Below are 20,705 nucleotides of genomic sequence, written 5' to 3'. Positions count from 1 at the left end.
GAAAGAAGGACAAGAAATTTAAAAACAAAAAAACAACCAGAACTGCCAGGAAATCAAACTGTATGGAAGTCTGACAACCAAGAAAAAACATTCATCCAGACTGGTAGGAGGGGCAGAGCCAGAGTACAGAGGACTCATGGCAAGGTGGCAGGTGGTAGACTGGGAAAGGCAGTGGCTGGCGGACTGGGGAGGATAAACCAGGAGGAACAACTGGGGAGTAAGATACAATGCACAACCCAGGGTTCCAACACAGGAAAAGAGAGCCTCAAAATCTCTGGCTGTTAAGACCTCTGGGGTTTGCAATGGCAGGAGAAACTCTCAGCCTCACAGCAGAGTTCACTGGAGAGACCCATGGGGTCCTAGAATGCACACAAACCCACCCACCCAGGAATCAGCACCAGAAGAGCCCAATTTGTTTGTGGCCAGCAGGGGAAGTGACTGAAAGCTGGCCGAGAGCCAAGCAAGTGGCATTGTTCCTTCTCAGACCCCTCCCCCACATACAGCACCACAACTTAGAGGTGTGGATTGCCCCACCCTAGAGCGAATACCTAAGGCTCTTCCCCTTGCAGCATAATTGGTGTGCTGAGACAAAAAAAAAAAAACATATAGCCCAAATGAAAGAACAGATCAAAGCTCCAAAAACAGAACTAAGCAATGAGGAGGTAGCCAACCTATCAGATGCAGAGTTCAAAACACTGGTAATCAGGATGCTCACAGAAACGGTTGAGTATGGTCACAGGGTAGAGGTAAAAAAGAAGGCTATGCAAAGTGAAATAATGAAAAATATACAGGGAACCAACAGTGACGGGAAGGAAACCAGGACTCAAATCAATGTTATGGAGCAGAAGGAAGAAATAAACATTCAACCAGAACAGAATGAAGAAACAAGAATTCAAAAAAAAAAAATGAGAAGAGACTTAGGAACCTCTGGGACAACTTTAAACATTCCAATATCCAAATCATAGAATCATAGGGGTGCCAGAAGGAGAAGAGGAAGAGCAAGAAATTGAAAACTTATTTGAAAACACAATGAAGGAGAACTTCCCCAATCTGGAAAAGGAAATAGAATGCCAGGAAATCCAGGAAGCTCAGAGAGTCCCAAAGAAGTTGGACCCAAGGAAGCACACACCAAGGCACATAATAATTACATTAGCCAAGATTAAAGATAAGGAGAGAACCTGAAAAGCAGCAAGAGAAAAGGAGGCAGTGACCCACAAAGAGTTCCCATAAGACTATCAGCTGATTTCTAAAATGAAACCTTGCAGGCAAGAAGGGCCTGAAAAGAAGTATTTGAAGTCATGAAAGACAAGGACCTACATCCAAGATTGCTCTATCCAGCAAAGCTACCATTTAGAATGGGAGGGCAGGTAAAGTGCTTCCCAGATAAGGTCAAGTTAAGAGTTCATCATCACCAAGCCCTTATTATATGAAATGTTAAAGGGAATTATCTAAGAAATAGAAGAAGATAAAAAACAGGAAGAGTAAAATGACAACAAACTCACAGCTATCAACAACTGAACCTAAAAAAACAAAAACAAAAGCCAAGCACACAACTAGAACAGGAACAGAATCTCAGAAATGGAAATCACGTGGAGGGTTATCAGTGGGGATGGGGGGGGAAGAATGGGGGACGAAGGTACTGGGAATAAGAAGGATAATTGGTAGGCACAAAATAGACAGGGGGAGGTAGGAGTCAGAGAAGCCAAAGAACTTACATGTATCACCCATGGACATGAACTAAGGTGAGGTGAATGCTGGTGGGACGGGGGTACAGGGCTGAGGTAAATAAAGGGGAGAAAAAATGGGACAACTATAATAACATAATCAATAAAAGATATTTTAAAAATAAATGTATAATAATTGCTATAACACTTTATGGTGATATTACTTTTTATAATATGTTACTGTTAACCACAAGCCCCGTACTATTCAGCAGATCTCTTGGACATATTCCCCTTATATAACCAACATTTTATACCACTTGACACATAACACCCTGTCTCCTACTTCTATTTCCTTTTTTAAAATTTGTTATTAATTGATTTATATTTCCTGAACAAAAAAATTATCAAAATTGGTGAATTTTTGTGCAGATATTTTAATATTGAAGATGGAAGAAAATATGCAACATTCTCAGCATATTATGTTTTATTATTTCAAGAAAGGTAACTGAAATGCAAAAAAAAAAAAAAAAAAGATCTGTGCCAAGTATGGAGAAGATGCTGTAACTGATCAAACATGTCAAAAGTGGTTTGCAAACTTTCTTGGTACTACCGATATTTTGGTCAAATAATTCTTTGCTGTGGTGCTGTCTTATGTATTTGAAGATGTTTAGTGGCACCTCTGGCCTCTACTCACTAGCAGCCAATAGCAGAAGATAGCTGACATCCTCAAAATATCAAATAAATAAAGTTATTGGTGAAAATGAAAAATCTGACTTTTATTTTACAGTAAAAACCATACATACTTTCTAGCCAACCAACTGTGTTCTCTAACCACATTAAAAGTAAGCTAGAAATCAAGAGCAAAAAGATAACTAGGAACTCCCCGACTGCTTAAAAATTAAAAAATAAATGTCCATGTGACCCTGTGGGTCAAAAAAAATCACAATGGAAACTATGGAGTAAACTAAATGATAATAAGAATACACCATAAAATTTGCAGGATGCAGCTAAAGCTATGCTTAGGGGGAAATGTATAGACTTTATATAAAAACATTTGTTAAAATAAAACTTTAGCTTCCACTTCAAAAAACAAGAAAATTACAACCAATAAGTAGGCTCTAGAGGTAGAAAACAAATATGTAGCGATTGTCAAAAGTGGGTGTACAGTTGTGAGTATGCAAAACACAGAGGTTACTCCTGTATTATTTATTTGCATTACAACTATAAACCTACTTTTGCCCACCCCTGTATAATACAAAAAACCACAAACAAGTAAAAAATGCTAGCCATTTGCAAAGATTGTAAAATTCATAAAACTTCAGCAATACATTGAAAAAAATAAGAATTACCAGCATAAAAGGAAAATGTTGACATCAGAAATAAAAAATAGGGACAAGATCACACGACCTAAAGAATTTATAAAGATCACACGATGGTATATATAAAGAAAACCTTATGCCAATAAATTTGAAAATTCAGGTGAAATCAACAAAATCAACAAATTCCAAGAAAAATACAGCCTACTAAAACACACACACAAAAATAGAAAATTGGAATCTATATATATTAAAATAAATTCATTCATAATTTAAAACCTTCCCAGAACAAAATTTCCAGGCCCATATGATTTCACCAGGGAATTCTCCAGACATTTAAAAATGATTCCCATCTTACTAAACTCCTCCTGGGAATAGAAAGAGAGAAAATACATCCTAACTTGTTTTATAAGTTCAGCAAAACCTTGATGTCAAAACCTGAGAAGGGGACCACACCAATAAAAAATTACAAGTTAATATCTCCCATGAAGGAAGATATTCCTCAAGAAAATATTAGCAAGTCAAATACAGTAATATATAAAAAGAAAACTTATCATAACTAAGTTTAGTTTCTTCAAGAAATGCACAGTTGGTTTACTAGTCAAAATCAATGTAATTCATCATATTAACAGGATAAATTAGAACAACCACATGATCATCACAATACAAACATTTGGCAAAACTCAACACCAATTTATAAAAACTTAGCACAGTAGAAATAGAAGGTATCGCTACAAACCTTACATCGAATATTATACTTAATGATGAAAGATCGGTAGTTTCTCCCCTGAGATGAAGACGACACTCAGAGTCGCTACTTCCACTCAATATTGTGAGAGAGATCTTAGTGCAGTAAGGTAAGAAATAAAAAGTGTAAGAATTTGAAAGGAAGAAATAAAACTGTCCGTGTTCATAGAAAACCAACTGACTACATAGTAAATCCCCAAAATCTAAAAGCTATTAAAAATAATCAGTGAATTTAACAAGGACATTGAAACAAAGTCAACAAATAAAAATCAATTATATTTCTGGCCTGTCTGGTGTGGCTCAGTGGATTGAGTGCCGGCCTATGAACCAAAGGGCTTCCAGTTGATTCCCAGTCAGGGCACATGCCTGGGTTGCAGGTCAGGTGCCCAATAGGGAGTGTGTGAGAGGCAGCCACACATTGATGTTTCTCTCCCTCTTTCCTTCCCTTCCCCTCTCTCTAAAAATAAATTAATTAAATATTTTAAACATTTTTTTAAAAATCAATTATATTTCTATATATAGCAACAATAAGAAAATTAAATTTTAAAGTAACAGTTACAGTATCATAAAAAAATTACAAATGATGACTTTTTTTAGATTTATAATGCCTACATCCCAGTGTTTCTGCACTTAAAGAGGGAAATTTATGCTCAGCTCAATGTCACTGCTATAGTTCTAAATATTTTTAAGAAACCAGAAATATAGTTTTGAGATTATAGTTATAATCTCAAAAAGTTTTAATGTTGGCTCAAATTTTTAAAAAGTATTAAGGTGGACAAAGTAATTTTATAAATGGAGTAATATAAATATACATAAATATAAAACATATTTTATAGTTCCCTGTTTAGTATCTCAAAATGAAATTCAAAGATAAAATAACCCACCTAACAAAATTTTTTAAAAAGGTATATAACACATCAACTATAATATAAAAGAGAAGTCAAAGAAAAGTTATTATAATAAAACAATATGGATTTCAATATGTAAATAATCAAGCAGGACTATAACACAGGACATAAAAAAGTAGTCAGATCTGTGTACCTCTCTGTACATTGAATAAGACAGGTGTGTTGTATTGGAGTGTCACATACAAGTGGTGTCACTTTGGGCAAGTGATGTACTGAACAAAATTAAGTACAACTTTTCCCAATTTACACATTTTTAATCCTGGAAATTGTAGGGTATATGTAAAATCAATTTATGTTCCTGGATCAGAAAAGTTCAGAAGGTTTTTACTTACCTCTTCAGCAAAACATTTGAAAGTTGTACAGAATATAAGATACTCTGTCACAGGACAGAACAGTCTGGAGTATCACAGTACATCAAGCATTTCTGGTTTCTGCCCAGTGAATGCTTCTACAGCCCCTTGCATATTTCCAGTTTCCCAAAGGAAGCAGTATCATTCCCAACTGAAAACCAGACACACCAGTCTGTAAACCCAGCTTTTACACATTCTAGCCCTGACACCCGAAAAATCACTCAGCCATTTTACAGATCACCCCAGCCAAAACATCGTTTCCCCAATCCACACAGCCACAAGAAGCAATAACAAAAATCCTGGAAAGAATTTGAGTCCTCTAAAAGTACCAAGGTAGGTGTGATGGTTAAGAAAAAACACAATGTTTTTGGATTTCCTTACACTTACTGTATTTTGCATTACAGTCTGGGGGATGGACACTCGGGTCTTTTTAACATTTAGGCCCTAAAAGTCTGCACCTAGACATATTCAAACTCCCAGACTCTGTAGTAAATTTCAATCAATCTAATTCTTTCAGGAACCACTAGCATAGACCAATGTTCTAATCCCAGTTCTACCACATTAAAATATGCTACACATAACTTCATTGCTCACAAAATGTCATGTTTTTTGGGATAAAATATAGAAAAACAACAGAGAAATTGGAAAGAGAACTATCTGCCTTGAACTCTTGCAGAAAAAAAATTTCCATCCAAATTTTCTATTTTTCCACTCCTGCCCTTTCATATCTATTTCTAAAGACTTGTTGCATAAAATACTCACTGAATAAAAGGAAAATTTAGAGCTGAGCTTAAAGATGTCTAGTTTCCAAATAAATGCAATCTAGAAAATTAATCAAAAGCCATAATTTCCTATGGTTCACATTTCCTTTTATAGTAATTAAACTAATTCTAACATTAATGATGTTGAAAATTTTATTAAAAACTCGGCAAGTTTACCACACTACTTATTTTCCAGTCCTTGTCTACCATGTGAATGAATGGGTTGGGAGATAAAATCACCTGGGTTTGAATCCTGGCTCTGCCACTTACTGTGTCCCTGTACAAACTTCTTAATCCATTTCTTTTACATGAAAAATACCCACTACCTTGCAGTGTTGTAACAACATGCAAAGCTCCTTGCAGACAGCTTTTCACCTACTAGTGGTTCATTAAACAGGAGCTATGGTTATTATTATAATTAGCTGCCATGTTTGCCAATACCTACTTATTAATTCATTCAACTATTTTCTTCTTAGTTGTCTCATACACGTTTCTTCTGGTTGGCAAAGCATTTTGAGATATGCTGGCTAAATGTTACACAAATGAGACAGCCTTGCCAGACTGTCTTAACACAACATATATTAAAAACAGGGAAAAGAAAGGCATTCATTAAACTACAGTTTAACATTTACTGAACTTACTGTCATGTGATGGCAGCTTATAAAAATTCAGTTTCTCCGAATAGCATCCTGAGTATTTATTTGCCCATCAACCTTTTTAAATTTTACCTGACTTTTTTGGTCTTTGCAAGGAGAACTGACTTCTGAACAATTCACAACATTTTAATAATTTTTCTGTGGTACCTTTCAGCACAAAGACTCTAATTTTTAGTATATTTATGTTTCTTATTCAGGTCACCAACTGATCCTTCAGAACCTATGAAGAGCTCTCGTGGTGTGGTTACCATGGTCACATCCTCTCTTCAACATGCACACCCCCCACCACCACATGACATCACACTCTCAGCTGGTCTCTGTCCACACCTAACCGCCTCCCAGTCCTGAAAGGATCCTTTAATCTCTAAGAAATTAGCTAGGAAGTGCGTTGGGAGAAATGCAGTAATTTATAACTTGTTTGGGGGCTTGTACCCCCTTTGAAAATCTGAGGAAAATTATAGATATTCTCATATATAAGCAAAAAAAGACATCCATATAAAATTGCATTTCATAGACTCCTTGCAAACCAAATTAAAGAAGTTATAATTTAGTTCCATGTTCCTCAAATCTTCTGACTGGGATTCACAGTGAAAAACAGAACCTGACATCAATATAGCCCATACCTATATACCAAAACAAACACAAGTACCTAAAACAGAAGTTTCGGGGAACAATACCTACCCTTACCACAGGCAATGATTTCTGCCATTTTCTATTCAATTTCATTTTTCTAAAGGTTTCTTGAGATTCGCTAAATGGCTTTCTTACCACCCACTGTCTGAATAACAGTGATCTAGTCTAACATTTCTGAGATACGGAAAATGAGATCTAAAAAAATAGTCCTAGGTCACTAGTGAGTTTGTGGCAGAACGAGCCAGAACTTAAAAGGCTCTTTCCAAAACAAAGTGAAACAAAAATTCTAAATATCAACTCAATTCAAAAAGCAGCTGGGATTTGAAACTTAGAACATGCTGATACACTGAGAAACTGGGAGTGTTTCAATTCCAAACCAAGGTGAATATTAACCACTACCTGAGCCTCCAATTCAAGCAGTCTTAGCTTTTTCGAAATCATGCCACTGGCCTTGCATAACATGGCATATAAACAATTTTTTTTTCTTTCCACAAACCCTTTCTCCAGCCACTGGAAAAAAAAAAAAAAAAACACAGGACAAGCCAATTGTTTTCCTTGAGTTCATTAAAATACTTGGATTACACACACAGGTTTTATTTGTCCATGAGAGGCTGGCTTAGAAACAGTAGTGGATAGGCCCTCTTCCCACCTACCAGGCCCATGCATAGCTGTTTTCTTCCCTTCTAAGTGCGCTTCATCAAAATTTAAACATCCAAACCACATAGATCAATATGTGGATATGAATGATCCAGAGCCCATTAGATGTTACTACTACCAGCACCAGCTACCCCAGCCCCTTTTTAAGTTTCAATTACAGACTGTGAGGTGGCTTAAGAGCCTTCATTACAAACAGCTTGGTAGCTTGAAATACCAGTCTCCCCACTGACATCAGGCTGTGTGTAGTTTTTTTGGTTTTGTTTTCTTTTCTTATTTTTAGTTTGGAATAAACATCACTGCCCATCACAAGGTGGGAATCTTACTAACATGCCAGAGTGACTGGATCAGAAGGCCAAGCCGGCAGCGGTACGCCCAAGAAGCAAGGTTTGGGGCCTGTGTCGTTTCACAGATAACCTAAACAACTTCACTCGGATGCCTGCCTGGGTGCTGCTTACCAGCCTCCACCTGCGCACCCAAACCCTGGTGCCCAAGGGCAAAGTGCCAGGGCCTACTTTAATGCAGAGTGCACAGAGGGTGGGGGGAAGAGGGTTAGGTGCAAATTGATGCACAGTGGCTCCCGGAAGAGAACTGTGAAAACACGCAGAGAACCATGAAAGCGCGTGGGGAAAGGGGGAGCAGGCAAACCCTAAAATTAGCACTCAGGCAGCAGCAGCAGGCCATGCAGGGGCAGAGATGGCGTCCTCTGCCCCAGCGGCCACCCGGGAGCTTTCCCTGGGAACCTGCGGTCCCTGAGCCTTCCTCCCGCACCGGACCAGAAGCTGGACCAACGCTGCGGAGAGGAAGGACTCCGTCCTGGAAACCCGATCCGGAACACGTGTAGCCTCCTAAGACCTTGGGGTCTATCTCTCCTCCCCCAACTGCGGCAGAAAATTTAAGGACTCTCAGAATTTAAAACCCCAGAATCCTCCATAATCCTTGTGGTTGACCTTAAAATTTGCTTGGCTCATTTTCAGCCTTCTTTCCTGAGTTTTCATTTAAATCGTTTCTCTCCTCCACCATACCCCCAACGGAATTAGTGACTGGGGGAGGGGGGGGGTGTTAGTGTACCAGGGATCCAGAGAGTGAAGGCTCGAGGAATGGGGGGGGGGGGGGGGGGGGGGCTAGTTTGCATCCGAATATCTCTCTGCAAGACAAACAGTTCTGAAGGTCAGTGAAAGCTCCCCACTGAGTCCTCCTAAAAAGATTAATGTTCATTAAGGGATTCTCAGTCACTGCTTTTTTTTGAGAACCCAAACTGTTTTAAGGCCAAAGTATTTCAGATATTCCAGTTCCAATGATGCACTGAAAATCTACATGTTAATTCTTGTGAACACTCCCAATATAAAATTACCAAAACCCTGGTAGCTATCATAAGAAAATCTGTGAAACAGAAATACATGTTACTCAGCTAAGATTAAATGAAGAATGCAAATATATGGTTATATTCAGGAACACAAAAAAAATAGAAAGTTGAATGACACAATATTTAGAAATGAGAAGCCAGTCACTTTAATTTTTGCATATTTTTAGAAGCCAGTCAGTCTTAAAAAAAAAAAAGTCATGTTTATTATATAACTAGACTGTTAAAATTATGTATGCTCGGTAACGCTAAATCAGTCATTCATACAAACTAAGCCTGTCCGTGGAGTGCCATCTCATCTCCAGCATCTTTTTGCCTCCCCTCTGCAGTTGGGCCCTTACCTTTATTTTCAGAATCTTTCATTCTCTCCTTCCTCCCTCTGCTGCAAATGAGCAGGAAAGTCCAGCTGATTCTGCAACCCTGACTTTTGATTTGTCATTCACAGACAGCGGTCTCAGGGGCCACGTCCCTCAACAGAGGAGCACCGGGTCTCTGATAATTGCATGCAAGTCAGTGTGCAGGGTTATAATTTTGCTTATGCTGGAGCGGAAAGGACAGGGATGAAGGCAGACGTAAACACAAATTCCAAAACATGGCATGGAACTGGATCTGGAGTCTAAGCACGCCTTTTCTTTTCTTAAGTAGGGAACCAATTGTTTAGCACCTCCTTGTCTCTGAAGAGATGGGGTTCAGTTGAAAGGGGAATATATGTGCCATGCACCAGGCTTATTTTCAAATGGAGACCTTAACTTTGGAAGGGGATTACGACCCCTGTGATTTGTTTCCTCTTATATATTCACTCATTCAATAGACATTTCTTTTACATCTGTATACACCAGGCTTTCTGCTAAGTACTGGAGATACAACAGTGAAGGGGACCAGCCTCAGTCCTCAAGCTGCTCACAGGCTGTTACAATACAGAGGCATACAGCATAATACAATGACTTATGAATACTGTTTGGACAGAGGTTATTGAGCCCATTTCACCCATGGTGATACTCAAGGAGGCTTTAGTGATTGGTTTCAAGCCACTGAGTGGCTAAGCCAGAAATAAGTATAAGGAAACCAGACCATGAGACCCCTCTGTCAGAGGGCAAGGAAGATTTGTGTAAATCTTTCAATCATCCAATTCGACCTTACTTTCAATCATTACACAGCTCAGATTCCTCCCCTCCTTCCCTTCTTCCCTCCCTGCCTTCCTTTCTTTCTCCCTTCCTTCTTCCAAACAGTATTTGCACCAGGCATTATTCTACTTGTTGAGAATTCAGGCATACAGAAAACAGACCAAGTCCATGCTCTCGTGGTTATTACATTCTTGTGGGAGGACTCAAATAGACTATAAACAAACCAATATGTGTCAATGAATAATGTGAAGAAAAATAAAAGCATGGTTATAAGGGAGCAGAGGTACCATTTTAGATAGGGTGGTCAGGAGAGGTGATATTTAACTTATTTCATGGAAAACTGGTGAGGATCACATGGGGCCTTTCCAAGATCTTCACTCTGAAGTTGTTTTTTAAATTTGGAATCCTCACAAGCTCCAAATGCACTCATCGATGGGTGGTGTTTATTCCCCCATTATAGAGATTGGCACAATGATATCCAAAAAGATTAACTGACCCAATCCAGGACTTCACTAAGTTAGATGAAGAGCAACAAAAAGAAATACACCTACCTATTGCTCTCATCCTCAGAAGTTGCCAGAACATTTGCTGGAGGAGTTGAGGCAAGAGGGTTGAAGACCTATCTCTACCAGTCTTAACTGAGTGGTGTAGGCCAGTTGACTTAGCCTCTCTGGCACCAGTTTCCTCATCCATAATGTGGGGCTAATCATACCTGCCTGTGTATGTACCAGGTTGTTCAGAAGATCAAAAGGGAGAACAGTTGTAATACTTTGTAACTAAGCCCTATGTAAATGTAAGGTGCAATTATCAACATGCTTGGGCACACTTAAGGGAACTAATTGCTAGTGTTCACCAGTTCATTATTACAGCATAAGAGTCAAAAACAGCTACAGAATGAAAGCCATTGTGGCCACTAAGGGTTCTGGAGTTGACTTCTAGCTGCCACACTTTAAAGACTCCCTGAAATTTGGGGGAAACTTTATTTAATTTTTGCTCCCATTTTTCCTTGGCAGTGGATACCTTTCTGCTCCCCTTTGACAATAAAAGACAACAATTGACCCATTAGTGACGTCAAAATAACAGGCATCTCTCTCTCCCAGGACCAACTCCAGGACAGCCTAACTGTGTACCTAGTAGGGGCACCTTTAGAGGCTGACAGGGTGAAGGAAGAAATAGGTGGTGAGAAGCCACCATTCATTCATTCAATAAATATGCATTGTGCCAGGCACTGCTCTGAACACTGGGAATAGCACAGTGCTGAACAAAACATTCTCTGTCCTCAAAGAGCTATGGTCTCAGGGCAAGAGGGTTCCACAAGGTATGCTGACTCACTGAATTAGGCAGAGGAATGCCAAGCCCTGGGTCTGGATAGTTAGGCAGGAGCTCTAAGGCAGGAGAGACTGGGTTCAAACATGGGCTCTGCCATTTACTGGTCTTTTCAGTAAGCTGAGACATGTTCTTGCACCTCTCTGAATCCCTATTTCCTGCTGAAGATAATAATGGTACCTACCTCCTAGGGTTGGGTGAGGTTCAAATGGGTTAATCATGGTAAAGTACATAACACACAGCCTGACACATAAAACAAGGGCTCCATAAATGCTATAGATTAATATTAGTGCCTTGTGACCTGGGTCAAGTTTACCCCATCTGTGCCTCAGTTTCTTCATAAAATGCAGGAAATAATAACTAGCCAGTGTTATTGTGAGCATTACATCTCAGGAACAATATAAAGCCCTTGGCATAAAGGAGTAGCTCACTCCCTGCCAGTCTGGCTCCAAGCCCTTTTTAATCAAGCAGGCTCCCCAGGAAGAAAGACTAAGGCTGGGAGGACTGAGGAGGGCAACTATTTATACTAAAGAGGAAGTAATTTTTTTTGAGAGTGTGATCATTTCTGAAGGCACCTACATTTTACCAAACATTGTATTTTTAAAAGTTTCAAACATAAAAAAGTTTGGAAGAATTGCACAGTGAATTCCATCTTCAAGTACATTTTGCTATATTTGCTTTAGTGCCTATCTGTCCATCTTTCTGTCCATCCTTAATTGATAGTTTATTTTAAAAATTAGGTTAAAAGAGGTTTGAAGATCTCCTCAAAGAAAAGAGCCTTTACTTGTCTTCTTGATAGAATATGTACAGAAGCCTTAGACCTCCTGATTCTCTGGCCATTCCAAGTGGGTCAGTAAATTCTCAGAAGCTTTGTCTTGCCCCACAGTAAACATTAAGGCTACATCTAGTTGAAAGATGAGGACAGACTCAAGCACTGGAGCTCTCCAGAACAAGGCAATGTCTTTGTTAGACCCTATACTTCAAATAAACTGGTAACAAGCACCATTATAAACAAGTATTAATGAAAATGATGTTCTACTTCTGGTCAAGATGGAGGTGTAGGTAGACAAGCATCACCTCCTCACACAACCACAAAGAAAATTGTAACTAAACCTCAAAACAAATAATACCCAGAACCATCAGAAAATTGAACTTTATGGAAGTCCAACAACCAAAGATTTAAAGGTGCCACATTCATCCTGACAGGCACTGGGAAAATAAATCCCCACAATTTCTGGCTATAAAAACTAATGGAGGTTGGGAACTTCAAGATTTTCAGAAGACTCCACTTAAAAAGCCCACACAGTCTTAGAACCTACTCAAACCCACCCACTCTGGGATTCAGCAACAGAGCAACAGCTGGAAGGGTGCCAGTTGCATATGGGAAGTAGGTGAGGTGACCCACTCAGAGCCACGTACAGAGCCAAAGAGTGGTGAAGCAGGTTTCCCTGTCCAAGCAAGTACCTAAGGCTCCACCCCATATAATTTACAGGTGCCTTTTCTACAATAGGTCACAATACTAAGACAGGGAGTCAAAGCAGCTCTACTTAATACACAGAAACAAAGACAGGGAGGCTGCCAAATTGAAGAGACAAAGAAATATGACCCAAATGAAAGAACAGAACAAAACCCCAGAAAAAGAACCAAACAAAATGGAGATAACCAACCTATTAGATGCAGAGTTCAAAATGCTAGTGATCAGGATGCTCAAAGAATTCATTGAGTATGGCCACAACATAAGGGAAAAAATGAAGGTTACACTAAGTGAAATCAAGAAAAATCTACAGGGAACCAGCAGTGGAGAGGTTGAAGCCAAGAATCAAACCAACAATTTGGAATATAAGGAAGGAAAAAGCATTCAATCAGAATAGCAGAAAGAAACAAGAATAAAAAAAAAACGAGGATAGGCTTAGGAACCTCTGAGACAACTTTAAATGTACCAAGATCCCAATCATAGGGATGCAAGGAGGAGAAGAGGAAGAGCAAGAAGTTGAAAATTTATTTGAAATAATGATGACAGAAAACTTCCCTAATTTTGTGAAGGAAATAGACATACAAGTCCAGGAAGCACAGAGAGTCCCAAACAAGTGGGACCCAAAGAGAACCACACCAAGACACATCTACTTAAAATGCCAAGGGTTAAAGATAAAAAAGGAATCTTAAAAGCAGTAAGAGAAAAGCAAAGTTACCTACAAAGGAATCCCTGTAAGACTATCAGCTGATTTCTCAAAAGAAACTTTGCAGGCAATTCGAAGGGGCTGGCAAGAAGTACTTGAAGTTATGAAAAGCAAGGACCTACAACATAGATTACTCTACCCAGCAAAGCTATGATTTAGAATGGAAGGGCAGATAAAGTGCTTCCCAGACAAGGCCTGGGTGATGAATAAAGGAATTCATCATCACCAAGCTCTCATTACAGGAAATGTTAAAGGGGCTCACTTAAGCAAAGAAGAAGATTAAAACTATCAACATTAAAACAGCAATAAAATGGTTTATTTTACTGGTTTATTTTAATTTAAAATGGTTTAATAAACCATTTTATTGCCGTTTTACTATCAACAACTGAATCTGAAAAAACAAATTAAGCAAACAGGCAGAACAGGAACAGAATCACAGATATGGAGACAATTTGGAGGGTTATCAGTAGGGAGGGGAAAGAGGGAGAATGGGAGAAAAGATACAGGAATTAAGCATAATTGATAGGTACAGAATTGATAGGGGGATGTTAAGAATAGTACAGGAAATAGAGAAGCCAAAGAACTTATATCCACAATCCATGGACATGAACTAAGGTGAGGGGATAGCTGGAGGGAAGGGGGGGCAGGGTACCAGGCAGAAGGAGAAAAGATTGAGACAACTGTAATAGCATAATCTGTAAAATATATTTTTACAAAAAAATTAAATGATGCTCCATCTCAATAACTGAGTTTATGGAAAGCTTCAGGTGGGCTCCACTGCCCACCAAGTCTCTTCACAGCTCTACACAGCCCTTGTCTTGTTAGATGCCACTTATGAGTCACTAGACTGGTGAGTCATGCCCAGTGAAGGAGGCCATCTTGAGAGCAAAACCAAAGAGAATCATCAAGAACAATCAGTGGAATTCTGAATTGAAAGAGAACAGGCTTTTTATTGTCCTGGCAAAATAAAAATGAAAGAAAATGCTGTAATATAGTAAGTTAAACTTCCCAGCTGTACATTTTATTTTGAAGAAAAACTGAAGGGACAAAAAGGCTTTTGCATTTCCTTAGAAATCTGAGAGCAAAATAAACTAGGAGGCTGCCTTGGCCAGGTAGCTCAGTTGCTTAAGAGCACCATCCTGATACACCAAGGTTGCCAGTTTGTCCCAGGTCAGGGCACATACGAAAAGCAACCAATGAATACATAAACAAGTAGAACAACAAATCGAGGTTATGTGCACGTTCTCTCTCTCTCTCTCTCTCTCTCTCAAATCAATAAATAAAAATTTTTTAAAGAAAGAAAGAAACTAGGAGACTATGTCTCAAATTGAGCAGACCTAGTGATCTATCAACCACTTTCCTGGAACCTCTTCTAACTCGGTCGTTCATTCCAAAAACATGTAGGGCAGGCTGACAGAAGGGTAGCTTCACCTGAATCACCACATTCCGTTTTCCTCCATCAAGCCAAGCCTCTGTTTGGTTTGCTCAGTGCATCCAAGTGACCATAAAAGGGGTGACATAGAGAAAAATTGCCTACTGATGGGTGGAGGTTTGTAATTAGAATCATGGCAGAAGAGGGAGGCATGATTCCAAGAAAAGCTAGATAAGGTCTCAGAAGCCAGGCCACGGGACTAGGGAAAGGGAATTAACATATGAAGTACCTACTGTGTTCCAGTCAATACTATGGTTATCATGCCCTAATAGAGAATTTATTATTCCCAAGCGTTGTCTTTAAGGCAAGGACTTTTACAGCACACTGCCTTGGTCTGAACTCCAGCTAACTAGTTGTGTAACTTTGAAAATGTTGCTTAACCTCTCTGTGCTTCGGTTTTCTCATTTGTAAATTAGAGCTTGTAAAACAGGGTTACTGTAAGAATTAAATAAAATAAAAATATGCACAGATTTAAGACAGTGGCTGTTACAAAGTAAGCAGTGTGTAGATGTTAACTCTTGTCATTCCATCTTTTTAGATGAGGAAAAAAAGGCAGGAAAGAGGCAAGTTGACCTGCCAAAAGACACATAGATGAAAAGTAGCAGAACTAAGGTTATTCTTGTCATTTCCTTCTCACAATAACCCCAGGAGGGAGAGATCCTCTTCCCTTTATTGATGAGAGCTTGGAAGCCCAAGAGGGGTCTAGTAACTTGCTTGTGTCATGGTGGCAAATAGGAGAGTTAAGATTTAAAACCCACATCTGCTGATTTTAAAGCCTTGGCACATTGCACCAGGCCAGTGGCTCCCAAACATTATCACATGACAGAATTGCTGCAGGGCTTGTTAAAACAGATGGCTGGGCCCCACATCCAGAGTGGCTGATTCAGTAGCTCTTAGGGTGGGGCCAATAATTTGCATTTCTAACAAATTCCTGGTGATGGAAATGTTGCGGGCACAGACACCACACTGGGAAAACTACTGCTCTATAATCACGCACCTGTATGCAGAACAGGTGGTAGGGGAAGGGATAGGCCAAAGATTGTAGGGTAAAAAGGTTTTCCCACCCAGGCAGTGCATTACTTCAAGAGCTTAGAAAAATATACTCTATATTTACATAGCCTTTTATATTTATGATCTCATTTGACCTTTCCAATATCCCTAGGGAGGGATCATTATTTCTCTTCAATGTGATTTGTTTTTTGGGACATATGGCCAGAAAATGACAGTGAGGAACAAAACCACAGATCACCTGGCAAATGCTGTCCTCTTCTCCAACTAACTTGTCCTGGAAAGCATTATCTTGTGATGGAGACTGACTCTAGCTCCAATCTGTATCTTCCCAGGGAATATCGCAACTCAGGAAAGGGCTCTTCACTCCAGCAGGGTTTGGAGGAAGTAATTTCTAATGAGGACCAATTTTCTACCATCACTTCAAGAGCTAGGCAAGTCTAGTGCTCACAAAATTGTTCCACCAGCTATTCCCTCCCTTTTTTATAACCTAGAAACTTCAATATTTGACTAAAATATGATTCCTTGGAAAGGATGGGAGCATATGCGGGGTTAACTTCCACTGGGCTTAGCTTGCTTGCGTTCCCTCCCATTTAGAACCACTTGCACAATGAGGTATATGTTTTAAATTGTTTGGACATATAAGCCAACAAATGATTAGTATCTGAAATATTCAAAGAAAACCTATAAGTACATAAGAAAAAGACAAACTACCAAAGGAAAAAATGGAAAAGACATAAACAGGCATTTCAGAGAGGATCACACATGTGAAGAAACTTCAGCTTCATTATTCATCCAGGAAAGTCAACATGAAACCATGCAGTACCACTTCACACCCATCAAATTGGCAAGCATTAAAGAGTCTGACAGTGGGAATCTCACACACTACTGGAAGGAGCTAAAGTAGCTCAAATATACTGAGGTAAACTAAGCAACAGCTTTCAAAATTAAAGAAGCATATACCTTTTAACCCAGTAACTGTCCTTCAGGGTATTTCTCCTATACTTAGTCACTGGTGTTCACACTATAAATTTCAGAGTCCTCCTCTTTGCAGATACATGTATCTCCTAGAGGATTCATGCATTACAAACATATGTATTGAATGTTCACTATGGTCCAGGACACTGTTAGGTTGAAAAGATGCCAGGAGTCCCCAGAAGGTATGTTACTTCTCATAGAACTGCTGCCTTTTGTGAAAAAGGAAAAAAAGGAAGGAAGGGAGGGAGGGAGGGAGGGAGGAAGGAAGGAAGGAGAAAGAGAAATGGTGATGTGGAAGACCCCTTGGTTGGCTCAGAAGGGATTAGCCGTCCCAAAGGAACTTCCAGCCGTGGTTTTGTCCCATAGCTCATTGAACTTTCCAGCCCCATAACTGAACATAGTTGGGGTATGATCAGATCATATAGTGGTGGATCTGAAGTAATATTAATAAAAATGACAACCACTACCTGTGCAGTACTATGTACTAGGGATTTTATAAACACCAACTCATCACAGTAGCATTGTGACATAGGCATTATCATCTTTATTTTACATATGATATATAAAGGATTTTTAGATTTAGAAAGATATTGCACCCTGACCAGGATCACGAAGCTTATTAGCATGTCACTTATTAGCGGCACATTCAAATCATAGTCTGTCTGACACCAAAGCATATGATTCTAGATGTCCAAAGTGATGGTGACAGCCTCAGGAGAATTTCAGGCTACCTTTAAAAAAATCAAATAAAATTGGAATGTGGATTTCTTTCATTGCATGATATTTTTTAATTTTACTTCTCCCTTCCATGAGTACAGATATTGGAGATGCAGCAGAAAGGGTGCTGTATGGGTACTCAGGCCTGAGTCTGCCACTCACCTGTCACATCACCTCCTGCACATCACTCTATCTTTTTGTTTCATCTTCCTCAACTACAAATGAGGAAATAAATCATCTTTCCTCCCTCCTTCCAGGGCTTTTGTAGTTGACCTATTCTGTAAACTGTAAAGTATTATGTAGCCTAGGACATGACAATGATCTTGCCCCCAGGTTGTACCAGGAAATGGGGATGTAGAGAAATGTAGTGAGCAGCCGAGATCCTAACTAAGTGAAGAGTGGTATACCGTGGCAAAGGGTGAACTCTAGGAGAGGAGCAGAGGAAGGAGAAGACGGCTGTGTATACAGTATAGAACTCGTTTTCAAAATTATAAAACTAGGAAACTAATTCTAATTCAGTTTGGTTCAGTGGCAATATCCACTTATCCCTCTTTTGTGAATATTCACACAGCACCTGGAATAACACTGGGCATGTACTTATCACTCTAGGTGTATTTGTTGCAGTTCCCAATGTATTCAACTACTCAGGCAAGCTGGAGAAACGGGTGGTCAGCCTTCGGCCCTACTAGGTTTCCCCAACAGTTCCTGAGGCCAATGGGGAAGGAATTTAACTGGCATTTTGATGAAAGTAATCACACATCTTTGAAAGCCCCAAGAGGACAATGCCAAGCCACAGAGTCTCCCTAACTACCAGCAACAGAAAAGCTTGTTTCTAACACAATGTTTGAAAGATAATTATCACTGCTCTTTGTCAAATTTATTTTTAGAATGCTTACTCTGTGCCAGCACTTCACGTTTATTAACTCACTAATGCATCTAATCCTCAAAACAACGTGGGGTGGGAGGGTGAGGGCTGCATCCACGACAGGGCTCCGTGCAGTCTGGCCTCTGCCCTGGATCCGACCGGCCATTTTAGAACAAGGCACACTAGTGTCTCCAAAGAAGAATCTTCCGGGGGTGGGGACGGATGACAAGGACAAGATAGGACACACACACAAACACACACATGCAAACAGGTATCGGCAAAGTACCTAATCCTGACTTAGCCAAGAGCGAAATGCAAAGACGAAACAGGTGAGAACCTGTCACATGGAATCTGTAACACCAGATGAACAGCAACAAATGCCCTATGGATGACAAGATACTAAAAGAGAGGCTACAGGTGGCAGGAACCCCAGGAAAGGTTTTACAGAGATGGCATTTGTGCTAGTCTTAATGGATGTGTAGGAACTGGCCAGGCTGAAAACTGAAGGCACGGCCATTGCAGACAGAGAAGGAGGCAGGGAGCCACCAGCAAATCGTGTTATGTCCCTGCACAGAATACTTCAGTGGCTTCACAATCCACTGAAAATGATTGGTAATCCCCCCCAGACCCTGGTCATGCCCCCCCCCCCCAGACCCTGATCCAAGCTGCGTCCCTCACTTTCCCTCCACACACTGGGAACCTTTCCACTCTTGCAGGATCTTGCAGGATGTTATTCCCTCTTGCAGGAAAGCTCTCTCCGGCTCCATGCTGGGTAACTCCTAACAGACTTCGGATCTCAACTTACATTGCACTCGCTCAAGGGGCCCTTCCCTGTTCACCTGCGGGGGAAACCCTTTCTCCTCTCCCTGCTGACTGATGCCTTCTAAGCACACAGAGCAGTTTCTAAGGGGGACTTTTACCTGTTCGATATGTGCAATTTTCTTTCCCCCTCTAAAAGTGGTCCTGAGCTGGGGCCTTGCCTCTCTTGTTCACTCCAGGCCCTGGCAAACAGGGGGACTGGATAAAGATTGTGGAATGAACAAATGGAGTGGGTCTGTGACTGAATAAGTGTGAGTTGAAGCTCTGATGAGGACAGGTGCTGTGTTTGGGGAATAGTATATTGTGGTTAGAGCTTAGGAGATAACGGGAAGTAATCCTAGATGGGCTGGAAGAGGTGGGTCCGATGGGGAAGACCTGGAAGGTAGCGTTGGGTCCGGATTCATTCCCCCAACGAGTACTGCATTGCAGGTGCCGGCCAGGTGTTGGGGGCGGGGGTTGGCAGATGCAAGCCCGAGTAAGACTGAGTCTCCGAGGCACCGTGGATTCCTTCTGCCCACAGCCAAAAGGACAGACAAGGGCTTTTGCAGAAAATGAACTGAAATTTTGCAGAAAATCACCTGGGCCCACGGGAGACGATTATGGGGTCCAGGAGCAGAGAGAGAGAGAGGGGACCGTGCCGAGACCGGCCCCTGCACTTGGTCGATTGGCCCCGGTGGAGCTTAGGGACTGGTCTTGTTCCCGCTGCGGGTCGCAGTGCAGGGTCGCCGGGCCAGAGCTCCAGGCCGCGCCATGCCCGCCAGCCAGCCCCAGGGGCCGAGAAGTCCGCCGGAGTCGCCGGAGTCGGTGGCCCGCGCCTGCCTGCCGCGCGTGGTAACAGGTCCCTGGCCGCGCCCAAACTCACCCTGTGCCGCCTTGGGAGCCGAGCGCGTCCTCCACAGCCGCCGGGTGGCCTTCCACGGCCTCAGAGAAGAAAACAGCCTCCGGCTCTTCTTGCCGCCCTTCTCAGTTGCTCCCATCTGTGCGCCCGCGCCCCTCCCACGCCGCCGCCCAAGGGTCGTCTCCTGCCTCCCCCGCCGCCGCGCGTCTGACAGGTGCCCGGCAGTCGCCGGGGTAGACGTGTCTGCGGGGGAGGAGCTTGGGGCCGAAGAGGGGGGCGCCGCCGGGGCGCGGGAGGGGCGAGGGCGAGGGAGGGGGAGGGGCGGGGGCGCCCGAGTCTGGCAGCTGCTGGGGCGGCGCCTGCTGGGTG

The 20,705-nt window shown here is 41.1% G+C and overlaps 1 protein-coding gene across 9 annotated transcripts in view; it reads right to left on the bottom strand.

The window, feature by feature from the left end:
* Positions 1-20,705, bottom strand: part of DNAJC6 (DnaJ heat shock protein family (Hsp40) member C6) — a 144,998-nt gene extending 124,293 nt beyond the window's left edge. For 2 of the 9 annotated variants that reach the window (XM_036026226.1, XM_036026224.1), the window contains exon 1: positions 20,361-20,471. Coding sequence is in view for 4 of the 9 variants with exons in the window: in XM_028513903.2 (XP_028369704.1) it covers positions 20,361-20,475 (115 nt within the window). In the remaining 5 variants the exon portion in view is untranslated. Of the gene's footprint in view, positions 1-9,393; positions 11,275-20,360 lie in introns of those variants that run through there. The other 7 variants (XM_028513908.2, XM_028513903.2, XM_028513902.2 and 4 more) reach the window with 7 other exon arrangements.

Source organism: Phyllostomus discolor, chromosome 5, assembly GCF_004126475.2.
Source record: "Phyllostomus discolor isolate MPI-MPIP mPhyDis1 chromosome 5, mPhyDis1.pri.v3, whole genome shotgun sequence".
Lineage (NCBI taxonomy): Eukaryota > Metazoa > Chordata > Mammalia > Chiroptera > Phyllostomidae > Phyllostomus > Phyllostomus discolor.
The sequence above is the reverse complement of the archived record's forward strand: the minus strand, read 5'-3'. Positions and strand labels throughout refer to the sequence as shown.